Below are 22,001 nucleotides of genomic sequence, written 5' to 3'. Positions count from 1 at the left end.
TGAACGAGATGTAAAATAATCCTGCAGCCAGTGATTGCACCGATGTCGTCCAATGCAGCTTTCACTGGCACTGGATGCCAGTGAGTGTTGTCCAGATTGCTGGAAGAGTTTTCTTGACAGCCTTTGCAATATACTGGTGTGCCTGTCAAGCAACACATAGCCAGGGGCGGATCTAGAAGGGTGGCATGGGGTGGCAACTGCCACCCTAAAATGATCCCTTGCCACCCCAAGTGCCACCCCAGTTTTGCATATGACAGTGTTGTTTATTAAAATAAGATAGCATTAACAGTTTGAGCGTAGTTACAGTCAACAGTGAATATAAATGCTAAAACTGAATATATTGCATAGTGTTCCCCCCCTCCACCATTAACAAATGGTTCAGCCCATTGCAGGACCGGCTTTTTTCTTGTTATCAGTAGCAAGCGATGTTTATGATTGTGCCAGAGCACATTTTGAACAACACCATGGGAATTTCGGATTTTACACAGGTGGTTGGATGTTACACTCTGGAAATGGAAGGAAGGTGAGTGTTATTAAACCTCTGTGGTCCACGGACACGCTGCACCTGCAAATCACATGACTAACAAGCTGCAGCCACGCTGAGTCTCTATTTCAGCCCACATTGAAAGTTCGGACTTCAAAGTTTTTAAATTTTAATTACAGGCCAGTAAATCCAGAGTTATGATAATATATATATAATCCATGCTTTTTTCTAAATACTGTCGTCACGTTTTTTATGTGTGTGTGTGTGTGTGTGTATTTTAAGCGTTTTCTAAGGACAGCGCGAAAACAGTAAAGAAAGGAAAAGAAGCCACCGCTTTCCTATCGGTGGAAAAATGTACCATGTCAACCAATTTTTAAAAAAGTCAACACCTGGGATTTGGTTGTTTAGGGAGAGGGGAGAGTTTTTAGAGTGACGGTAACAGCAGCGAGACAGAGCAAGCGAGAGAGAGAGAGCGAGAGAGAGAGAGAGAGTTTTTAGATGTGGGAGATTTGTGACGTTTAGTGTGGAGTGTACAGTTAGTGTGTTGTGTTGTCTTGTGTAGTTGTTCTGTTGTGTAGTCGTTTTGTTTTGTGTGTCAGTGAGGGCACTAATGAATGTCACAAAGGCACATTTGCAACGTAAACACTGTCACTAAGTAGAAAACCAGCGGAGTGATACACCTCCTGTTGTCAGGCCTGCAGGTTTGTCCCTGTGCTGTTCTCCTCTGTCTTTTGGTGGACAAACTTTTTTTTTTTACTGGCACACATCATTTGTGGGGCATCTTATTGCGACACCTGATTGTTCTCTCATTTTAGTTTTAGTAATATTTTTAAATGGTTGTACAAAATGAAAGAAACAGCAGGTGTATTGGCTGCATTTTTAGATAAATAGTTGTATATGTTTACAAAATGTACAATTTATATTTGCATTTCAAGTTAAAAAAATTTACTCAACATGCCTGTGGGCTTTTTTATAGTAAAAAAATACTACTAGGATTTTAAGTTCTTTGTGTGATTTCAGATCAGTAATACTAATGCAGTATGTCAGTGAAAAAAACAACTAAATTCAGTTGAGCTGAAAAGAATGATCCCAAACAAGGCAAGAGGAAAAAAATAAAATGAAACAATTTGAGGATGATATACAAACGTAAACTCAAAAGGAGTCAAAAATGTCCAGTTGTATTTCAGACCTCAGTGGGTTAATCCAACAAATCATGAAAAATTAGGTTTAAATTTTTGTTCATGACAGTCCAGATTTCTGACATTTTCTGATTGATTTCTAACCAAAAACAGTGTGAAACTTAGACTTGTGTTTGTAAATGAACCGCCCCATGTTGTGTACCTTTCTGGGTTTTATACTTATTGGGCTACATATTTATTTATTATACAGGCTATACAGTACATAACATCAAAACTGTTTTATGTAACTAAAGTGTGTAATTATGTGGGCTACAGACAATAATTAAGTTATAGACTATATTTATATGAAAAACGTGTATACTTACTGCATTTGAATCATTTTAACCATATGTAACCACCTGCATATGTGTTTGGGAAAAAAAGGCTTTGATTTTGCCACCCCGTTTGATTTCTTTGCCACCCTCATGCCACCCTAAAAAAATTTCTCTAGATCCGCCCCTGCACATAGCCTCTTTAGTTCAATACACTGTGCTGTCAGCTTATGTTCCCTTATGTTTTTGTATGAACATTGTGAACTAACAACCCAGAGAAAAACTTGTAGAGCATATTTTTTAAATATTATATCAGCTATTACAGCACAAATCTCATTTTATATGTCAAGATGGATGTATATAGCCAAATATTTGATGGATTACAAGCATTCCTGTGAAGTTAATACAATTGTCCTGTCCTATGATTGTTCATCCTCACTCTGAGAAACGCATGCTTTCCACCACAGCTTTCATGTACTTTCAGTTTTCAGTTATCGGTCGTTTTTGCTATTTGGAGCCACTTGCCTGTGTTTCCATTTATTTTAAACTCACTCCATGTCTCGACAGCAAAATTTATGTCCCGCAGTTTCATGACGACTCTTCAGGGATGCTGAGGCTGTTCACCAGTTGCTGAAGCCATTATTGGTAAATGCTGGCTCCAAATGAAACCCAAACCCTCGTTTTAATAAATATAAATAAGCAAAGCAAAATGCTAAACCTCTGTGCACTAGGATTCTAGCACATCCATATTGGTCCAACCAACTTTTGTTTAAACTTCTCTCCTGATTCTCAGATGGTGATGGGGAAGACTTTTGAAGAACCGGTCATCTTGGGCTTTCTTGAGGACGAGCACTAATACCATCAGCAATGCTAGCATCCTCAGTGGGTCCCCTTCTTCATATCCATCATCAGGCTTTGCCTTTCCCAGTTTAGATCCCCAATGCTCCTGACATTTTTGTTAATTGTTGTAAAAGTTCACTCTCACTTTTAGGTTTCCATAACTGAACGTTTATTGATGAAAAAACTAACCCTTACGCGCGTTGCTAAAGCTAAGTAGGCTAGCTAAAAATCGCACAGTGGCTAACAGGAAGTCAGCGGAAGGACACAAGTTCAAGGCTGCACCTTATGGCTAATCAGATCTTTTTTGTTCCTTTAGTCTAAAACTATTTTTTAATAATGTATCTTTGTTTTTATAAATTATAGTATTCACTGTAAACATTAAAATTATAATAATAAACTGCAAACAATAGGGGGTGCTACAGCACACATGTGCCCCTTGAATTCACAGGTGTAACTATTTTTTCCAATGATCATAGATTTTCTAACTTGTAAGTCATTCTTTCAAATCTGTATTGTCAATAAAGTTTTTCTGAAGTATTGGTTGTTTGTGGCAGCTATATGCTGACCTGTGGTTGTATTTTACAGTTAAGTAACCTACAGCCTCCAGTGTGCTCAGTCAAAAACCTACAGGAGCTAACATGCAATTAAAATCTTAAAAGGCATTTTGTTAGCTATGCATAAGCCTTGAAGAAGAAAGTGGGCGAGCCTTACTCTGATAGGAGCGTTAGTTCCATGACTTTTGTTGGTCCTTTCAGGTAAAACGTTCTTATGTGTAATATCAGAGATTCTTAAATGGGCTGTTTTGAATTGCAGAACAATAAATGCTCGATTGTCTCTTTGCATTAGCCCTTTGATTAACTGATGACCTATCGAGGTTAGGGTTTAGGGATAGGGTTTTAGCTTGGCTCCAGCTCCCTGTCACCCTGAGCTGGAGTTAATTGTGACAGATGGAATTATCTTATCAAAGAGTATGAAGTAATTTGCTTTCTTGCTCCTTTTAACAAGTTTTTATTGGTCTTGATCTCATTGTACTCATCACATTAACTTTAAAGAGTCTTGGCAACATTGCTGCACTCACGTCCAGTGGGTCAAGAATTATGAGGTGATTAGCATTTGTGAATCCCCACCACCACCACCACCACCACCGACTTTGCTGAGACTTTGGAGGTAATAAAAGGCTCATTTCCAAGAGTTTCCAAGCAATTAGCAAAATAATGTCATTTATTTTCCACGAGTGATAGGTAATGTATGACTAACTGACTGCTTGATGTTAATTGATTGCCGACTGACCCCACCAAAGCAGAATAAAGGATGCCATTTAATAAAGCAGAACAAAGTGTGAAAATCAACATTTTCTATCATGCACTAGAGCTTTCTAATACACACCAGCGTGCTCGCATTTCCATGTGTGACTGTACGGACGCCATTATGAATAAGAAGCAGAATGAGACGCAGTTTTACAGGTTATTAGGCAGGCTTATCCTGGCCTGACATTTTGCTGAGTGTAATTGTTTTTGATATATTTAATTCATCCACTGTCTGCCTTCCTTTTGTTTTCTTTTGCAGCTTGCTGCCTTGTGAGCAAAGCATTCAGAAACTGAGAGGCACCATAAGGAGCACAGCTAAATCAACGTAATGAAAGCAGAAAGTGGCTCCTCTGGGAAGAGTATCCAGGTGATAGGCATCTCAACGACTCTATCACGAGCTATATCATTGTTCCAGATGGATGACGTTGAGCTTAAAGCAATAGTTTCCTTGCGATGTGTAAAACACTTAAAGTTTCCAGTGTTATTAGATTAGGTGATTAGATACTTTAATGGTCCCTGTGGGGGAAACTGGCTCTAGATAAGAATTAAACAGAAAGCACTAAAGATAATACTACATGCAATTTGTAAAAAGGAGCACCTGAGCGAGTATCTCACTCATTAGGAAAGGTGTTAATATAAGGAAATAAGGGCTAAGATAAGAGGAAAGAGCTAAGAGGAGCCAAAGTTTAAATCAGTTTATTTTTTATAAAACTTGTCGCGGTGACAAGGCTACGGAGAATTAACGCCCTGCTTTACTGTTTTAATCAATTCTATGATACCTTTTAATCTCTTTCAGTTCATTACTTTTGATTAAAGTCTTGCAATTTTACGGTTTTGTTCACTCCTGTTATTCTACTTTGTTTCCACAAAAAGACTAATTTCCAGCAACACCAGCAAATGAAAACTTTAATAAACCCACTTTTATCAACTGTCTTACACTAAGTGATACAAAAGCAAGGTTACCCAACGCCAGACACATTTTCTGGAGCTGGATTAGAGTTGATAGAAGAGGCACAACTGGACTTACTAATGTCAGTATCCATCCATCCAGTTCCAGTTGTTAATCAGTTACAGCTACTCTGGTGTTAATGAAATTAACACTAGACGGGCAACAATGAGACAACCCCCAAAACAGGCTTTACAGATGGCACATCAATACGTGCCATTGCCAGAAGGTTTGCTGTGTCTCCCAGCACAGCCTCAAGTGTGGAAGAGATTCCAGGAAACAGTTATTCTAGGAGAGCTTGACAATGCCATAGAAAGTCCTTAACCCAGGGGTCCCCAATCCCAGTCCTCAAGAGCTACCGTCCTGCAGATTTTAGATCCATTCTTGTTCCAACGCACCTGAATCAAATGAATGGCTTGTTATCAGGCCTTTGCCAAACTTGATGGCATGCTGAAGAGGTAATTAAACCATTTGATGTTTGTGTTGGAGTAGGGATGCATCTAAAAGCTGCAGGATAGTAGCTCTCAAGGACTGGGATTGGGCACCCCTGCCTTAACCCATCGGCAGGACTGGTATCTGCTCCTTTGTGCAGGGAGAGGATGAGCACTGGAAAGACCTAGAATAGGACCTCCAGCAGTCCACTGTGTGACTGTCTCTGACCAAACAATCAGAAACAGACTTCATGAGGGTGGCTTGAGAACCTGGCATCCTCTAGTGGTCTGTGTGCTCACTGACGGGCTTCATTGGCATTTAGCATAGAATACCAGAATCGGCAGGTCCACCACTGGTGCCCTGTGCTTTTCACAGATGAGAGCAAGATCAGCCTGAGCACATGCGACCACGTGAAAGGGTCTGGGGAAGCCGTGCAGAACGCTGTGCTGCCTGTAACATCGTTTGGTGGTGGGTCAGTGGTGGACTGGGGAGGCGTACCCTTGGAGGGACCTCTACAGGATAAGCAATGGCACCCTGACTTTTATTCCTAACACATTACCTAGTCTATGTCAGTATAGAGATCCAGTATGATTTTTCTTATTGAGTATTTTCAAAATGTTTTTTAAATTTTTTTTATTTTTGAGCAATGTATATGTATACATATGTTTTTGTGTCTGTCTTGGCAAAAGTTAATTATGACTTGCAATTATAGACAGTGGCATTGTGAAAGCTGAATACAGATTAAGTTTACAGTTACGGCTGACTGTTTTTATTTTAATGTGGTTAGGGACATGAAAACAAGGAACCAAAGGCATTATTTCTCCAGAGTAAAACATGATTGTATGGGGATATTTTTACACGGTGAGACTGCAGTACATTCATATATAGATATATATATATATATATATGTAGATAGATAGATAGATAGATAGATAGCAGAGCAGCATTAAAAGTAAACAACATAAAGTGGAGTTGGTTCACTCCTACATGAAGCCATTTCATTGCAAAAATGTTGCCATGACACTTTCTCTTCGTGAAAGAATGAATAAAATGCATTTTCTCTTTGGTTCAACTTCCTGCTCCCCATCTCCTGCGTCTCTCCAGGTACATGACTAATGAGGCCAGGATTTAAAAAGTCGCAAAGCCTTTGCAGAGATTTACTGTTCTAGTCCTTGTTGCTCCCTTTTCTTTCAAACATAAAGGGAATAGGTTGTAGAAACCCTGCTACGTCCTACATTCTTCACAGCTGATTCTAGCTGTCCACCAGGGCACTGGACAGCGAGGCTTAAAATCCGACTCTATCTCCATGTGAGATGCCTCGGAAAAAAAGCCAAGACCCTTCTCCTCGTGTTAATTAACTCCTCTGATGGCATTCATGCTGGAGGGGGTTGCTGATCACCACTTTTGCCAACATTTGCCTCGTTAGAATATTTAAAGATTCATAATGTTGAACTTACGCGTGCGGGCATCCGTTCCTCCCCTATTTCACTCTGCTGTGAATTTAGCTCCTGGCAAATATGCGTCCATCAGAGCCATGGCATGGAAATTCTAATGGTGTTGCAGAAAAACAAGCATTCAGAAGGGGACTCATTAGAGGTGCGAAAACAGACTGATGGAGCCAGAAGATGGGAGGAATAAGCAAGGTAAGGTGAATGAGATGGATGGCCTGAGTCACAACGGCGCCGAGGACGATGTTGCCATTTAAACCCCGCTCACATGCACACAGGTAATTCAGCAAGGAATGGTAATGATAAGGAGAGTGGCAACAGTCAACAGCGGGACATGCTATCTGTTCATGTGCCAGCTCTTGTAAATCAGCGCAGTTCCAGCAACAAGGGTGGAAAAAAACGAGAAAAGGAAAAATGCCAGGCAAACTAGCACCACGGCACAGTGCAGAGGATAAGAAAGAGTCAGCTTTAGGATTTAAGGCACAAACATTTAGCTTTATTAGAGTCATAGGTGATCATACTTAGTCTAGAGGTCTGAGTGTAAGTTATCAAGTAGCACTAAGCTTCATTAACAAGCTGCATCCATAAACTGCAAGAAACACAGAGATATACATACTTGTGAATTAGAGATATGTGACAGATTAGTAAAATAATAGAATTTCACTCACAAAAACTGAAACACAGTGAAACTGGGAATTTTAACATGAGTTTGGGGTCCATAGGGACTAAGTAAAGCGCTATACAAATACGGGCCATTTACCATTTGTGGGGATCAGCTAACTTTTGTTGGCTTAATTTTTCAGCCCCAGAGTTAGAAGCCTGACTGAGACACATCTGGAAACAAACCAGACACCGATGTGGCTGTGTCTTTGGGTGAGGATCTGGACGAACTACAGCAGGAGTAAGTGAAGAACTCCTCAGCAGGTTTGGAGAAACAATTTCACGAGGACAGGAAGAGTTTTCCAAAAGGAACTAGAGGAGTGGGGCATGTTCTCTTGAAGGCTCTCTGGAGAAGGAGGTTCTGTGGGAACTGTGATCCAGACTGTGTGTCTGGAAACCAATATGGTGCTCTACATGGATGTTGGGCTGGAAATACTGCAACGGAGGCATTTTAGACACAAGAGTCCATGCGTCAGGACTGTGATGCCAAGATGAATAGTGTGTGTGTGTGTGTGTGTGTGTGTGTGTGTGTGCCTTCTCGAGTGGCTGGATTGCCACTGATGACTGAATCAGATGATCTGTATCCTTGCTTAAACATGATTTGGTTTGAAAGTAATAATCATTTTGTTCATAATTACTCGTTGTATACAAAGTCGGTAGTTTTGACATTGTAATACTTTAGAAAAAAACCCATTCAGCAGGCTGCTGGTGGGAAAGTGAAGACAAAGCCATTAAAACACAGACGATAAAGTGCTCAAAGCAGCAGATTGTGTTTTCACTGTGGCTCTAAGGGAAGACAGTGCTTGTCTAATGAACAGGCTACCACTTGGTTCCAGACTAAAACATATTAGTAAAAGAGGTTAAAGCACAGCAACTTTTGTGAAATCTCTTACTCTTGTTCCAAATCTCGACACGTCCCATAAAACACAAAAGAAACACTAAAAAAGGAAAATATTTCATTCCCAGCTCCATATTGTTAATTCATGGACTAACTGGCATAGCTTTGCATGAGTGACAACTGAAAATAAACCTTATATAACTTACACTGGGCCTTGGTGCAGACCTTACTGTAAGGTCACTCTCCTTAAATATCTTCTGATGGGATTTATTATGGATATTCCCTCTTAGTGAAGGATGATGCAAAAGCAGGAAAACTGTTTGAAACAGAGATTATTTGCACAACTCGTTATCTAAAACATGCAGAGCATTCACCAGCAAAATACCATATATAGTATGACAGCAAAGACAAGTATAATAGGTCTCCTTTAAGGACTGCTCTTAAATATGTGAAGAAGTAATGGAATGACCTGCTGCAGAAATATCATAAAGTTTAACAGTGAAATATATGAAGCCAGAGTTGTTTCATAGTCCTATTCAACTTTACAGTATATTAATGTACTGATACCATGCCATTACAATGCTACATATTAATACACACCAGTTAATTAGGTACATTGCGAGTACCTGATTGGACCCCCTTTTGCCTTCAGAACTGCCTTAATTCTTCGTGGCATGGATTTAATAACGTGCTGGAAAAACATTAAAGGTCCAAAGTGTGAAAATATCTCTCACACCATTACAGCACCACCATCATGAACCGCTGACATGTGTTGTTTTCACAGCAGAAAGACTCAACAGACCAACCAATTATTTTCCAGTCTTTTATTTTCCAATTTTTGAGAAAAGTTTTCCAGTTCTCACAGGAGTGGCATCCGGTGTGGTCTTCTACTGCTGTAGCCCATCTGCTTCAAGATTTGCCATGTTGTGCATTTGGACATGCTTTTCTGCAAACCGTTGGTGTAACAAGAAGTTATATGAATTACACTTGCTTTCCTATCAGCTTTCAGCTTGAAGCAGTCTGGCTATTCAAGGCATTTTGGTCTAGAGAACTGCTGTTCACTGGATTTTTCCCTCATACCATTACAGCACCATCAGTTTGAACCACTGACACAAAATAGAATGGATGTTTTTATGCTGTCTGTGCCAATTTCTGACACTACCATCTGAATGTCACAGCAGTAATCACGACTTATTAGACCTGGCAACATTTCTCCAATCTCCTATCGTCCAAATTTGATGAGCCCATGTGAACCGTAGCCACAGTTTCCTGTTCTTAGCTGAAAGGAGTAGCACCCGGTGTGGTCCTCTGCTGCTGAAGCCCATCTCCTTGAAGATTTAATGTGTTGTGCATCACAAGTTCTGATACAATCATTGTAACAAGTGGTTACTTGAGTTACTGTTGCCTTCCTATCCATGACCATTTTCCTTTGATCATCAAGATACTTGAGAACTGCCAATCACTGGATACTTTCTCTTTTCTGGACTATTCTCTATAAACCCCAGAGATGGCTGTGTGGGGGAAATCCCAGTAGATCAGGAGTTTTTGAAATACTCAGACCAAACCATCTGGTTTGAAGTTCAGCGTTGTCTTGATCATGTCTACAGGACTAAATGTTACTGCCACATGACTAAGTCAACAAATGAAGTTCGCAGTAAATAACAGGCCACCTAGTGCACTGTGTGGGTCACGTAAGTGTTTCTAATAGTTTTTTGACAACAAAATGGGAATAACATAGATGAGTGTATGGCAGCGAAGCCGAGACCTGTTAGCAGAATGAATCGGTGATGGTGTTGCATTTTCCTAATGAAACTCTGTTCTCCCTTAGAGCCCAGGATTATGTGATAACCAGGAGGGCTGGTGCCGAACGTGATTAAACACAACTTGATTTGACAAGAGAGTAAATGAAAGTATTCAGTTTGGATTCTATTATGTGCTCATTGCAGGGGCAGAAAACGCATTTATTCCCCACAATGAAACCAATTTTGCCTCGCTGGAACCAAGTTTCTCCAGCTAGGATATGTTTTTGGCCTAATTGCTGCCAGTGGCTAAGTCCTATCCATTTGCATCGATCTCCTTTGAAGAGAGATGCAGATGAGTTTAACGAGTGTGCTAATTATGCTGGCTCAGTGTGGGGAGCCTGCTGTAACCGCAACTTTGTGTGTGGCTATGAGCGTGCACGTGTGTGTGCGTATATTTCAGATTTTATGGTTGTGCATGCCTGCGTGTTTTTGTATGTACAATTGTGTGGATACCTGCAGGGGACAAACAACCTGACATTAAGCACAGAGTGGCTTAATATCACGGCAGCGTGAATGTGCTTTGATTGCATTGTTTCAGCGGCATATAGTCGTCGGTTGTACAATCAACTACAGACCGAAAATGGAACTATTTTGTTTAAAACACCCACAAAAAAAAATTATTTTCAGTGCCGACATGAAGATAGAGACAAATATCGTGCACGTTTGTGTGTGTACCTGAGGCTATTTTGATCCAGGGTATGTGCGTGTGTCACTCTGCCAGCCAGTGTAACTGCAGTGACTGGTGTTGTCTCCCCTAGCAAACAATAGCCTGGACACACAGACAAAATGTCATTCGACAGGCCCGACTCTTCTCCCTCCCTCTCTCTTCTATCCTTCGCCTCTCTTTCTTTCTCTCTCCCACCATCTTTCCCCTTCGCTAAAAGCTATGTAATGACATGGATGAGCGACAGAGCTGGAGCATGAAAAGCTGTGACACCGGGGCACAATACGCACATTTGTGACTAAACATCTCAAAGACATGAAAGCACCCCAACGGATAGATAATTGGACGTGGTTGTGGCTTCTCAAAGCGAGCTGAAGACAGTGATGGGCTGTAGCCGTCAAAACACATCAAGGTTAATGGAGAATTTCAAAAATCTTCGGTTCTTTTTGAAAATCCGGAGGAAAAAGAGAGAGAGGGAGAGAACACCGCCCAGCAGGCAAAGCTTTCGGCACAAGAATGAGGACAAGGACCAGCCGTGCTGTTTTTGATTTCTTCATGTGAGGTTCCATTTGTGTGAAAATGAAGTGTACATGCTCGCTGTCTATGCTGATCGAACACACCGCAAAACATTTGTCTGGTTTGTTGAACTGGATTTCAGTTGTACACAGCTATTCTGACAGATAGATTTTTCATGTTTTAATGGATAAAACATTTGTTTTTGCTAATGCAGTCCTGCTTCTGGCCTTTTTTCAAGCTTCCTCCCATTTGACTGTATTCTTCAGTTTTGTTCTAAAGTGCTATTTTTCTTGGTTTTGTCCAGAAATAAATACTTGTAATTTTTTGGAGCTTGGCTTAGGTCGCTATGAAACTCTGTGAATAGTACTACTACAGCTTAGAGAATAAACAGCAAGCGTTTGCAGACAGGTCAGCATCTTCTGATAGACAATGGCAATCCTTTAGCAACCAAAACAATCACAAGGAAGTTTTTCAAATTGCGCCTGCCAACAACTTCCAGTAACCATCCCAGTTGTAGAATGCACATTTGAACTTTGTGACTGATGGTTACCAGGAAGTCTGGTCATGACCAGGCTCATGGCCTCCATGAATGGGGCTTTAACATCAAAGTGACTGCCAGCAACCTTCAGCAACTTCTCACAAGTGGTTGGGGAACACTAGTTCTTCTGTATTGCTCAGTAGCTGACAGATGGTCAACAACCTTTCTGTAGACCTGTGACAGGAAGCATAACAAGATAAGAGAAGAAAAGGAGCAGTGACACTGATAAATTTGTTTGTCAGTGGAACACTTGACACACAATACCTTCCAAGCGTTTTGTCACACCTGAAGGACTCTACATTCAAAGTTGAGCCGATGTGGATAGCATGCGTGTGACTATCAGTGGCCCATATGGAACCTTATATTTTAATGTTTTCCTATTTTAGTTTTTACTTTTGCTACGAGACAAAATCAGAGTGCAAAAGTGAGTAAATTGATAACACATCCAACAGTGTAACAAAGCAAAGTCTTCATTTCTGAAAGCATCACTCAGAGTGTAGCTTATATCTTGAAATAATGACGTCTTTGGGGTCTTGCTGAGGCACTTCCATCTGTCTTGTTACCTGCAGAAGAAAAACAAAGTGGAATCCTTATTTGTATGTTGATGAGACAGCCTGTTTCCACTTTGTTTGTCTTACACTTAAATTCTTTTGAGAACAAAGATGCATCACCAACAGACGTACCTAACTATACAGCTAACAAGGAAATTGGATTTACAAAACAACCCAAGGCAGTACTTTAAGTTGGAGAGAAAATGAAATTTCTGCTGTATATACAATGTTTTTTCTTTCCAAACGAGCTCTATGTAACCCCAGAAAAACTTTGCTAATATAATTCTTATTGTTATCTGTTGTTTGTGTTTTGTTTTACTTGCAAACATTGTCCAAAAGAGTAAAACAAAACACAAACAACAGATAACAATTTAGCAAAGTAGCCAATTAACATTTTGAAAAGATGACTTTGGTTATGATAAAATTAGCAAGTGAGATACAGTTAGCCAATTTAATTGATTTTGGGTTTATTCATATATTGCTACATCAACAGTCACCTGAAGGTGATATTGTAAGGTAAAAGCCTACAGTGCTAAAAAGAAAACCCCAATAATCAGACAGTCTCTTAACGGTAAATGGATGAGTTCTTATGGAGCGCTTTCTTACTCTGCTTTAGCACTTTGTACAAGATGCCTCAATCATGCAAGCATTTTTTCTAAGACTAGAAACTACATTCACACTCTGACGGATCCATCGCGGAACAACTCAGGGTTCAGTATTTTGCCCAAGAATACTCTGGCATGCAGACTGGAGCAGCATCAAACCACCAACCTTCAGATTAGTAGATGACCTGCTCTAACTCCTGAGCTACAGCCGCCCGAGTACTAATCAAGCCAGACTCTGTTAAGCTTCTGAGATCAGACGAGAGTGGGCACGCTCAGGGTGGTATGACTGTCAGCCACAGCACTTGGTGACAGTGGGAAGAAAGAACTGTCTTTTAACAAGCAGAGTCATCTGAACGAACTTATCTCAAGCAGGGACAGCTACACTATACTGCCAAACGTATTTGCATGCTTATGATGTTGAGTGACATCCCACTCTTAGTCAACAGGGTTTAAAATGATGTTGGCCCACTCTTTGCAGCTATAACAACCTCACCTCTTCTGGGAAGGCTTTCCACAAGGTTTAGGAGTATGTTTTTGGGAATTTCTGACCATTCTTCCAGAAGCGCATTGGTAAGATCAGACACTGGTGTTGGACCAAACGGCCTGCCGCAGTCGCCACTCTAATTCATCCCAAATGTGTTCTATCAGGTTGAGGTCAGGACTCTGTGCAGGCCAATCAAGTTCTTTCACACCAAACTCACTCATCCATGTCTTAATGGACCTGGTGCGCAGTCATGTTGGAACAGGAAAGGGCCATTCCCAAACTGTTCCCACAAAGTTTGGAGCATGGAATTGTCCAAAATGTTTTGGTATGCTGAGGCATTAAGAGTTTCTTTCACTGGAACTAAGAGCCTGAGCCCAATTCCTGAAAAATAACCCCACATCATAATTCCCCCTCCACCAAACTTTACACCTTGCACAGTGGAGTTTGATAAATATTGTTATCCTGGCAACCACCAAACCTAAACTCATCTGATTGTCAGCTGGAGAAGCGTGATTCATCACTCTAGAGAACACGCCTTGACTACTCCAGAGTCCAGTGGTGACGTGCTTTACACCACTGCATTTGATACCCTGCATTGTGCTTGGTGATGTAAGACTTGGATACAGCTTCCAGTCATGGAAACCCATTCCATGAAGCTCTCTATGCACAGTTCTTGAGCAAATCTGAAGGTCACATGAAGTTTGGAGGTCTGTAGCGATTGACTCTAAAGAAAGGTGGCGACCTCTGCACATTGTGCGGGTCAGCATTTGGTGACCCTGCTCTGTGATTTGGCTGGGTTGTTGTCATTTGCAGTCACGTCCACACCTGTTACACAGGTGACATCCTATAGTTCATTTGCAAACGTCTGTAGAAGTAGTCTGCATGCCTAGGTGCTTGATTTTAAACACCTTTGGCAGTGGAAATGATTGGAACACCTGAATTCAATAATCTGAATGTGTGAGTGAATACTTTTGGCAATATAGTCTATGTTCTGCAACCATTTGGGGGATGAGGGTAAAAAGAATATAGAAAAGGAGTGCATAGAGGCAAGGACAAAGGTATTAAACTATGGGAGAGAGTAGGAAAAAGGTAATGACAGCAGTAGTGTTCAGTTAAATTCAAAAGTGGATATCACAGGGTGCCAATGAATAGATGCCAGTATGGGAAAAACGTGATCTCTCTTTCTAGTCCTTTTCCCACGGTAACATTTTGGATCAACCGAAGGCTTTTTAGGGATTTTCACCAACATAGCAACAGTAAAAGCACTCCACTCAAGGCTTCATAATGGGAATTCAAAAACCAGTGCGCTACAGCTATATTTTATAGTGTCGTGTGCATGTGTGGGTTGCAAGACGGCCTCCCGGTCCCCATTTGCATAAAGTTCTCACTTCATTTTTACATTTAAAGAAAGTAATATTCTCCTCCCCCTCCAAGAGCCGCTTGTTTTCTTGGAGGGGAGCTCGATCACAATAAGACAGGCCAGGGGCAAGCAATCTGAAGAGATCAGACGCAAACATGCACACACTTTGACTCAAACACACACCGAGGATTGGCGAGGAGCAAAGCAGTCACTGGAGAGCAGAGAAGAAGACAGGCAGGCAGGCTGAAGTGAGATGGATGCTGGCTCTTGGAGGAACCTCACAGCACACTGCTGCTGGGACTTAGAGATAATTTGCTGCTTGTCTGTGAAAACAAGATGTAAAGCCACAATTTATTGTTGTCCTTGCTGTCCCATCTGCCGTGGGCCAGAATGAAAATGACCTGTGTTTGCAGGGTAAGCACAACATTCCTCTGCATATAACCCTATATGCAGGCAGCGCTAGAAATCATGCCAAAAGACAAAAAAGATGGAAAAAAGTTCACAGGCGGATGATGGTGACAGACTTAGATTAAAACCCACAGAGGACACACACAAACACACCCACACTGGGTTCAGTTCACAGTTGATGATGAATGCTTGCGACTCATAAGGCTTATTTTTAATTAGCGACATGGTCATTAAAATGTGTTAATTGTATGCATTGTGTTAATGCTGTGTCAAAGTCAGCTAAGGACGAGGCTCGACGGAAAGTGTGGTTTAGCGACTCCAGTAATGCAGTGTGACCCTGTGTAATTTCAGAATGATAATTGGACAAAGTCCCCCCGCCCATTCGTGTGCACAGACACACACCCACACACGCTACCTATCCACAAATTTGGGCAGATGAGAAAGCAATACAGCTCCCCCTTTTGGCAGGATCTACCAGGATCAGTGTATCTTCATCAAAGACATGGCATCAACCTTGGTCTCCAACTCCTCTGCTGGCAAGAAAATACATCAAACATTAGGAATAGCTCACTAAAGACAACTTCACCGATTCTTCCCAAAGTTGCAGTGACAGACAAATTGAAAAGTGCCACACAATAATGTGCCCTCCGCCTCCCCGAGCCCATCATTCAGTGGAATGTGGTGTTTTGGTGATGCTGAGGAAAAGGGCAAAATAAGCCATTTTCTTAAGCTACCTTTCCCCGGGAAAAATCAATTATTCATAAAATCCTGAACAATACTAAAATTTTTATTGAATAATAAAACAGAGGTGATGACTTAAACAAATCGGGGCAAAAATATAAACTGAATCTGATTCTGTATTCCACTTTAACAAGGGAGGTCGGTCGGTTCAACTTCAAGCTTCAGTTAATACGTCAATATATTACAAGCAGTATGTGATTCCCTGCACTTAAATTCACATGCAATACCTAAAGGCGCTGAAACGACTGCTCAAGTGCCACGTCAGTGTCAGATCAGCTTGGTAGAGTAACGAAATTTGCCCAGCGGCTTGAAACTGTAGCACGGCAGTGGCCATTTTGGTTCAAGCCCACAAACTGATAACAGATGTGCCTGGAAGCCCAGAGCCCTGAAACGAACGCCCCCACTGGTGCTTTCAAGGAGTCAAACGCTGGAATTAAGAGAACAAATTGCTGATTAAATAAACACACATCAGCCTATCAGAGACTTCACTCCGAAGTCACGTGTCATATTAGTTGGAATAACTGCAGGTTCACACAATATAATTTCCGTTTTAGACTACTTATCTGCATGTATGTTATAGTTATTTTAGAACGCAAATCTAATGACATTTCAACACACTTTACCGTTTACATGTAGCTGTAACACTGTGGTTACACTACATCATAATGCAATTAAAAAAATTCTTCTTGCAATGTCTGATCGTTTGCTGTTTGCCCCATGAGCGGGAAACTCACAGTCCGTCATTTAACTACGTATGTCCACAATTACGTAGTTGAGAAGTCTGAACGTACATAATGACAGTGAATGCAGCACCGCCGTCACTTCTTCCGCCCGCGTGACACCTGCAGCGACAGTCCAAACATGAGGGCTTCTGCTGTGGTTCGGAGGTTAGCAGCTCTGTCAGGAGCCTCGGCAGTGGGAGCTGGGGCTTACGGGGCTCACGGTACGCAACTGTCCTATTGTCTGTAGCTCTCGGTCAGCTGAACAGTCGTGAAAGGCTGTAATGTTGAGGCTTACGGCGCCAGCCTTGATATCAAAACACGCCGATTTAAAGTTTGCGTACTCACCACACGCCCGAGTAACTGTAAAGCAACAACACAAACATGCTGCTAATGTTAAACAGGCTAACGATTAATTCGGCTGCCAGTAAGCCGTCGAAGCTTCACGTTGTTTTTGTAAAAAGAACCAGTGTCGTAATCAAGGTGACCCGCCTCCAGGGTGGAAGAAGGCTTGTTGTGGGTCAGCCATTGTCCACGGTGGGGATAGCTGAGTGTTTGGCTAACTTTTACAATGGGATAAGACAGTGGTTGGTCTCACCACCGTATCACAACACGAGTATTAAGGAACATGACTTGAGGGTGTGGGTGACTGATTAACCAAATAAAGTGTGGTCTGTTGTGTCTGTCATCATGATATTCATGGTTTGATAATAAGTAACAGTTGTGTTTTTCTTGTTTTAGGTTTCAAGAACAGCGATCCTGATGACTACCGAATAGTGGTATGTTCATAATACTGCTACTTATGTTTTTTGAGGATTTTGGTCAGAGCATACGGATTCAAGACTGATTTAACCCTTGTATGGGGTTCGTATTTTTGTTACTCAGCCAGTGTTCATGGGTCTGGTGGACCCGCTAGAGTTTTGGCTTTCCAATTAACACTATCAAACAATTTTATGTTAAATTACTCAACAGATGTTTACTTTATCCCAATTACGAGCCATGTGAACAGCAAACATGGTTAATTTTTTCCTTTTACCTTTGTTCGATCACATTTATGAATATAGTTTTTTGTCAATAAAATGTTATAAAAAAAAAAAAATCAGTTCTAATCAAGTGTACATATCCTTATACCATATTTTGCAGGTTTTGATGGTATATACTGCCTAAAGGGGCAACGGCCTCTAAATGGCATGGGTCTCACAGACCCGAACACCATACAAGGGTTAATTTGGGATGCACTAAAACGTTGGCCAAATATGGCTTCATGGTGACTTTGTCATTGATGTAGGCACTTGAAGTGACAACTGAAATACCCCTTACCCAGCTTAGGTTGTTGTGGAGGGGGCTGCTGGGGCCTGTCTTAGCTGAACAGCTATTCTAGAACCAGATAAAATTTGTCTTTGGAAATTGGAAGAAAGCTGGAGTACCTGAAAATACCCGGAAAGGTACTATACACAAAAAGTAGTCAGTGGTAACAAAGTCAAATAAGAAAAAAAGATGGGTTAAAAAAATGCAGCATCTACTGTTGGCCAAATTTGTATTTTAAGCATCAGTGTATCTGCCCAATTGGTGCAACTCCAGTTATAGTTTAGTGGACTGTATGACTGTTATTTCTTTCACTCTCAGAAATCTAAAAGATGTCTGTGAAATGTTTTCACATGTGCTGTTAATCTGGAGGAAACTTCTGTAATGCAAAAAGACAGGAAAACGATTAGTATTTAATGATAAGATACTTTCCTGGCCGAACTTGGGCTGATTGATGAAAATGGTGTAAATGGTGCCTGATAGTGGCTCACTAAATATCCACTTCTACACTTGATAATAAAAGGCCTTTCCAGAAAATGTTTGATTCACTGAACTTGATGAGTGGCTGGGAAAGGCAGAGTTTTTTCTGAAAGCTCTCTGTGTGTGTGTGTGCCTCTTCAGCTTTTTGAAACCGCCAACAAGTACCATTTCTACCACAGCCTGGCCTTGCTGGGCGCTGCCCACTGTGGGAAACCTGCTGTGGTAAGTACAGAAGCCTAAGACCCTCACTCTTGGCTGGATGCACTTAGCTCAATCCTTTAAAGTGGATATAGTGCCACAATCGTATTTGCTGTTACCTGTCCATCCTCACTCAGATATTATGTTACAGAGACTGCTGTTTTATTACATTATAAATGATAAAAGTGACAGCATAAGTGTAAATTTCTTGTGGATTGATGGTGAAAGAACACATTATTCCAACAAATGGAACCAAGAAAAAGAAAATGGTAGCCAATCCCAGAACAATCTCCTGGCTTAAATGTCATCACCCCATCATCTGTACTTTTAAGCATGCATGCATGTCCCTCTGTGCCCCATGTCTGATAATATTGTTATTATGAGTTGACAATATATGGGTAAAAACTGTGAAGTTATTAGTTTGGATTAAATAAAATCTATGATCCAGCTTTGGAGTCAGTCCGATGCACAGGTAGGTTTGCAAACTACAGTTAGACGGATTTTTACTGATTACACAAAGTGTCAATCTATAAAGTTATTAAACCTGGCAACTCATGTTGTGTGCTATGTCAAAATGGGCATAAATATTAAGATAATGAGATAAAATGATTAATAATCATAAGTAATGACATTTAATAAAATGTGTTATTTTGCTGATAAGATACTTTAATGTGTGTAACGTGATGTAAGCTAACAAGCTACATTAGCTAACTGAATGACGGGCTAATAAATTATGTTAGGAAATGACGTACTGTAGTAGGCTAATAAGTTATGTTTGCTAATAATATGAATCAATAGGATAATAAGGTACATTGTTTAATTTAATGGTAGGCTATTGAGATGAGTTAGCAAACTTATTGTCAAGCTAACAAGATGTGCTGGCTAATATATTTTATTATGATAAGAAGCATGCTAATTTTATAAATTAGCTGATGTAACGTAAACTATTAAATTATGTTATCCAATAGCGTATTTGTGGGATAAGAGCATGCACTGGCTAAGTGAATAGTGGGCTAATAATAGCATACTGTAGTATGCTAATAAAAAAATTAGCTATATTACCTAACAATGCAAGGCTAATAAGATACATCGATTTATAAGTAGGCTGATATTTCTAATTATATTATAGGATTATATTATAATATAAGTACATTATAAGTAGGCTGACTAAATAATGGTTTGTTTTTAATGCTTTTAACTTTTTCTTGCAAAACAAACAAACAAAAAACTCCTTTTTGCTGATGCCTGTGGGGCAACATCTTTGGAGCAAAAGGCTGTTGGGCGAGTCTCAAGCAAGAGAGGTTGGAGAGTATATGGCAGCCCTACTACATTGTGTTTGCAAACTTACAGATTTAAACTGACTGAGACCAAAATGTTTCTTCTTCACAGGCAGGTAGCCTTCTGATTGCGGGCATGGGGATGTTCTGTGGCGCTCTATACCACCAGGCTCTGACAGGGGACCCCGGACTGCGCAAAGCGGCTCCCGTGGGGGGCGTAGCTATGATTGTTGGATGGCTGGCCATGATTCTCTGAACTGTGACAGCTTACATCTTCTCCAGAGAGCCACACTGTGACACTAAACTGTCAGACTGCTAATAAATGAACTGGAGAACTTGTAAGAGTTGGCTGAGGGGTAGTGCTGAGTTATAATGTCACCCATCCAACCACCGCCTGCCCTGGGTTGTGGATGTCAGCAGGAGATAAGGTCACCGCAGGATTATCACTTTTCTGCCACTGCTGTCTGTTTGTGGCTGCTGCCCTTTGACTATAATGTTAAACTGGATAAGAAATTTAACACAAAATGAATGGAATGAACTGTATCATCCAAACAATTTGTCATGGAGCATTTTAACTTTTGGTGGGAAAATCAATAATGAGCTGATTTGAGTTACAATGCATCAATAAGACAGTGTTTGTTGTAAAAATAAAGAATCCCGTATGATGGATTAAGAATGAAATCATTTCCTAAACTCTGAAATCTTTTTTTCTCAAGGATTGTTTATTTACCTTTAAACAGTCATTTATCAGCGTGAATAAATCTCAACAATTAATATTCAGTCTGCTCTATACCACAGGTCCTTGTCAAGTCTTTGCTTTTCCCGTTTCTTACAGACATGGCTTTCAGATACTGATCATCTGCTGTAGATGGTTTTTAGGTTGTTTATCTTCTTCCTCTTTTCTCCTCCACTTGTTCAGTTTTGTCTTTTTTTTTTAAGGACACACTGCACACCATGCTGAGATTTGTCAAGTTTGCAGCTAATAGCTGTTTGGGAATTCCCTTTTTGGTGCAAAAATAAAGTTTTATGCCTGTCTTGTTATCCTTGAGATTTTTCATGGATTTAACTAAACGGATAGGAACAAATTGTTATTTTGGAGAGAAAATCTGAGAAAAAGCAGCCACATGTCCACATAAAAACTTAAGCAAACTTTCTGAAAGCTTGGAGAACTATTGCTCAACAAAGTCTTACAAAATTACAGGGAAGTCTGGCTGCTTGGAAGCAAAATATAAAGAAATGAGGCAAGAGTGTAAGATGTGACATTACCCACTGATTTCTGTAAACCCATTTTGAAGACTCGAGTGTTTCAGTCTTCACCGTCTTGGTATCTTAAACTCAAACAAGCTTTCAGAAGTGTTTTCATTTGACTACATAGTCAAATATTGTTTAGTTGAAAGACGATAAGCAAGTGTTGACACACAGAACTTTGTGCTAGAACACTAGTATTACTATTAGTATTACTTTTTTTTAACCTCCCAATGTTTGTGTAATAGTAAATATCATTCAGTTGCATACTTACATTCTATGCTAAAAAGAACTAATGCGTCTTAATATCCGGTCTTTAAGTGATGATGTATGAATCCTGCCACAGGGTCCAAACTACTCTTTATTAAGGCTGTTGTGTTTTACATGTTTTAATGCTTTGTATCTTGTTCTATTTAATCTGAACACCCCCTAACAAAGTCAGTGATCACTGTCGGACTCTCTTAGTTTTTATCACCACTGTTCATTTTAAAGCTCAGTTTTTAAAACCTTACGATGTAACTAAAGCCCAGCCCATGCAGCAGTATATCAATGACTAACCTGTATTGTGGATGGATTATCTCAGTTGTTCTCCTGACTGACGTTTGGTCCATTTACAGCATCCTGGCATGCATTGCATTTGTCCCTAACCATTGGGAACCCTCAATTTAGCTTTTATCAAGTGGAAAATAGTTAGCGTTCATCC

The 22,001-nt window shown here is 40.5% G+C and overlaps 1 protein-coding gene and 2 long non-coding RNA genes across 3 annotated transcripts; 2 read left to right on the top strand and 1 right to left on the bottom strand.

Annotated features, from left to right (window-relative positions):
• The first annotated feature begins 473 nt into the window (after positions 1-473).
• On the top strand, positions 474-3,300 carry LOC120436039. The gene is made up of 3 exons (XR_005610072.1): positions 474-523; positions 2,502-2,579; positions 2,728-3,300. It is a non-coding gene; the product is annotated as an uncharacterized LOC120436039 (long non-coding RNA).
• Positions 3,301-12,365: 9,065 nt separating this feature from the next.
• On the bottom strand, positions 12,366-15,868 carry LOC120439449. The gene is made up of 3 exons (XR_005612649.1): positions 15,749-15,868; positions 15,109-15,248; positions 12,366-12,488 (listed from the first exon to the last, which is right to left on the bottom strand). It is a non-coding gene; the product is annotated as an uncharacterized LOC120439449 (long non-coding RNA).
• A 996-nt stretch (positions 15,869-16,864) lies between these two features.
• tmem256 (transmembrane protein 256) lies at positions 16,865-21,087 on the top strand. Its single transcript, XM_031735029.2, has 4 exons — positions 16,865-17,017; positions 17,535-17,572; positions 18,720-18,800; positions 20,166-21,087. The coding sequence occupies exons 1-4, from the start codon at positions 16,879-16,881 to the stop codon at positions 20,307-20,309; spliced, it is 402 nt and encodes a 133-aa protein (XP_031590889.2). The 5' UTR covers positions 16,865-16,878; the 3' UTR covers positions 20,310-21,087.
• The last annotated feature ends 914 nt before the right edge of the window (positions 21,088-22,001 follow it).

The sequence above is a fragment of the Oreochromis aureus genome, linkage group 3 (genome assembly GCF_013358895.1).
Source record: "Oreochromis aureus strain Israel breed Guangdong linkage group 3, ZZ_aureus, whole genome shotgun sequence".
NCBI lineage: Eukaryota > Metazoa > Chordata > Actinopteri > Cichliformes > Cichlidae > Oreochromis > Oreochromis aureus.
This window is presented reverse-complemented; position numbering and strand designations above follow the sequence as displayed.

Coding starts and splice junctions, on each gene's coding strand:
- tmem256 (XM_031735029.2), top strand. CDS start 16,879: ATGCAGCACCGCCGTCACTTCTTCCGCCCGCGTGACACCTGCAGCGAC. Junction 17,018..17,534: donor TGGGGCTTACGGGGCTCACG/GTACGCAACTGT, acceptor TTCTTGTTTTAG/GTTTCAAGAACAGCGATCCT. Junction 18,801..20,165: donor ACTGTGGGAAACCTGCTGTG/GTAAGTACAGAA, acceptor TCTTCTTCACAG/GCAGGTAGCCTTCTGATTGC.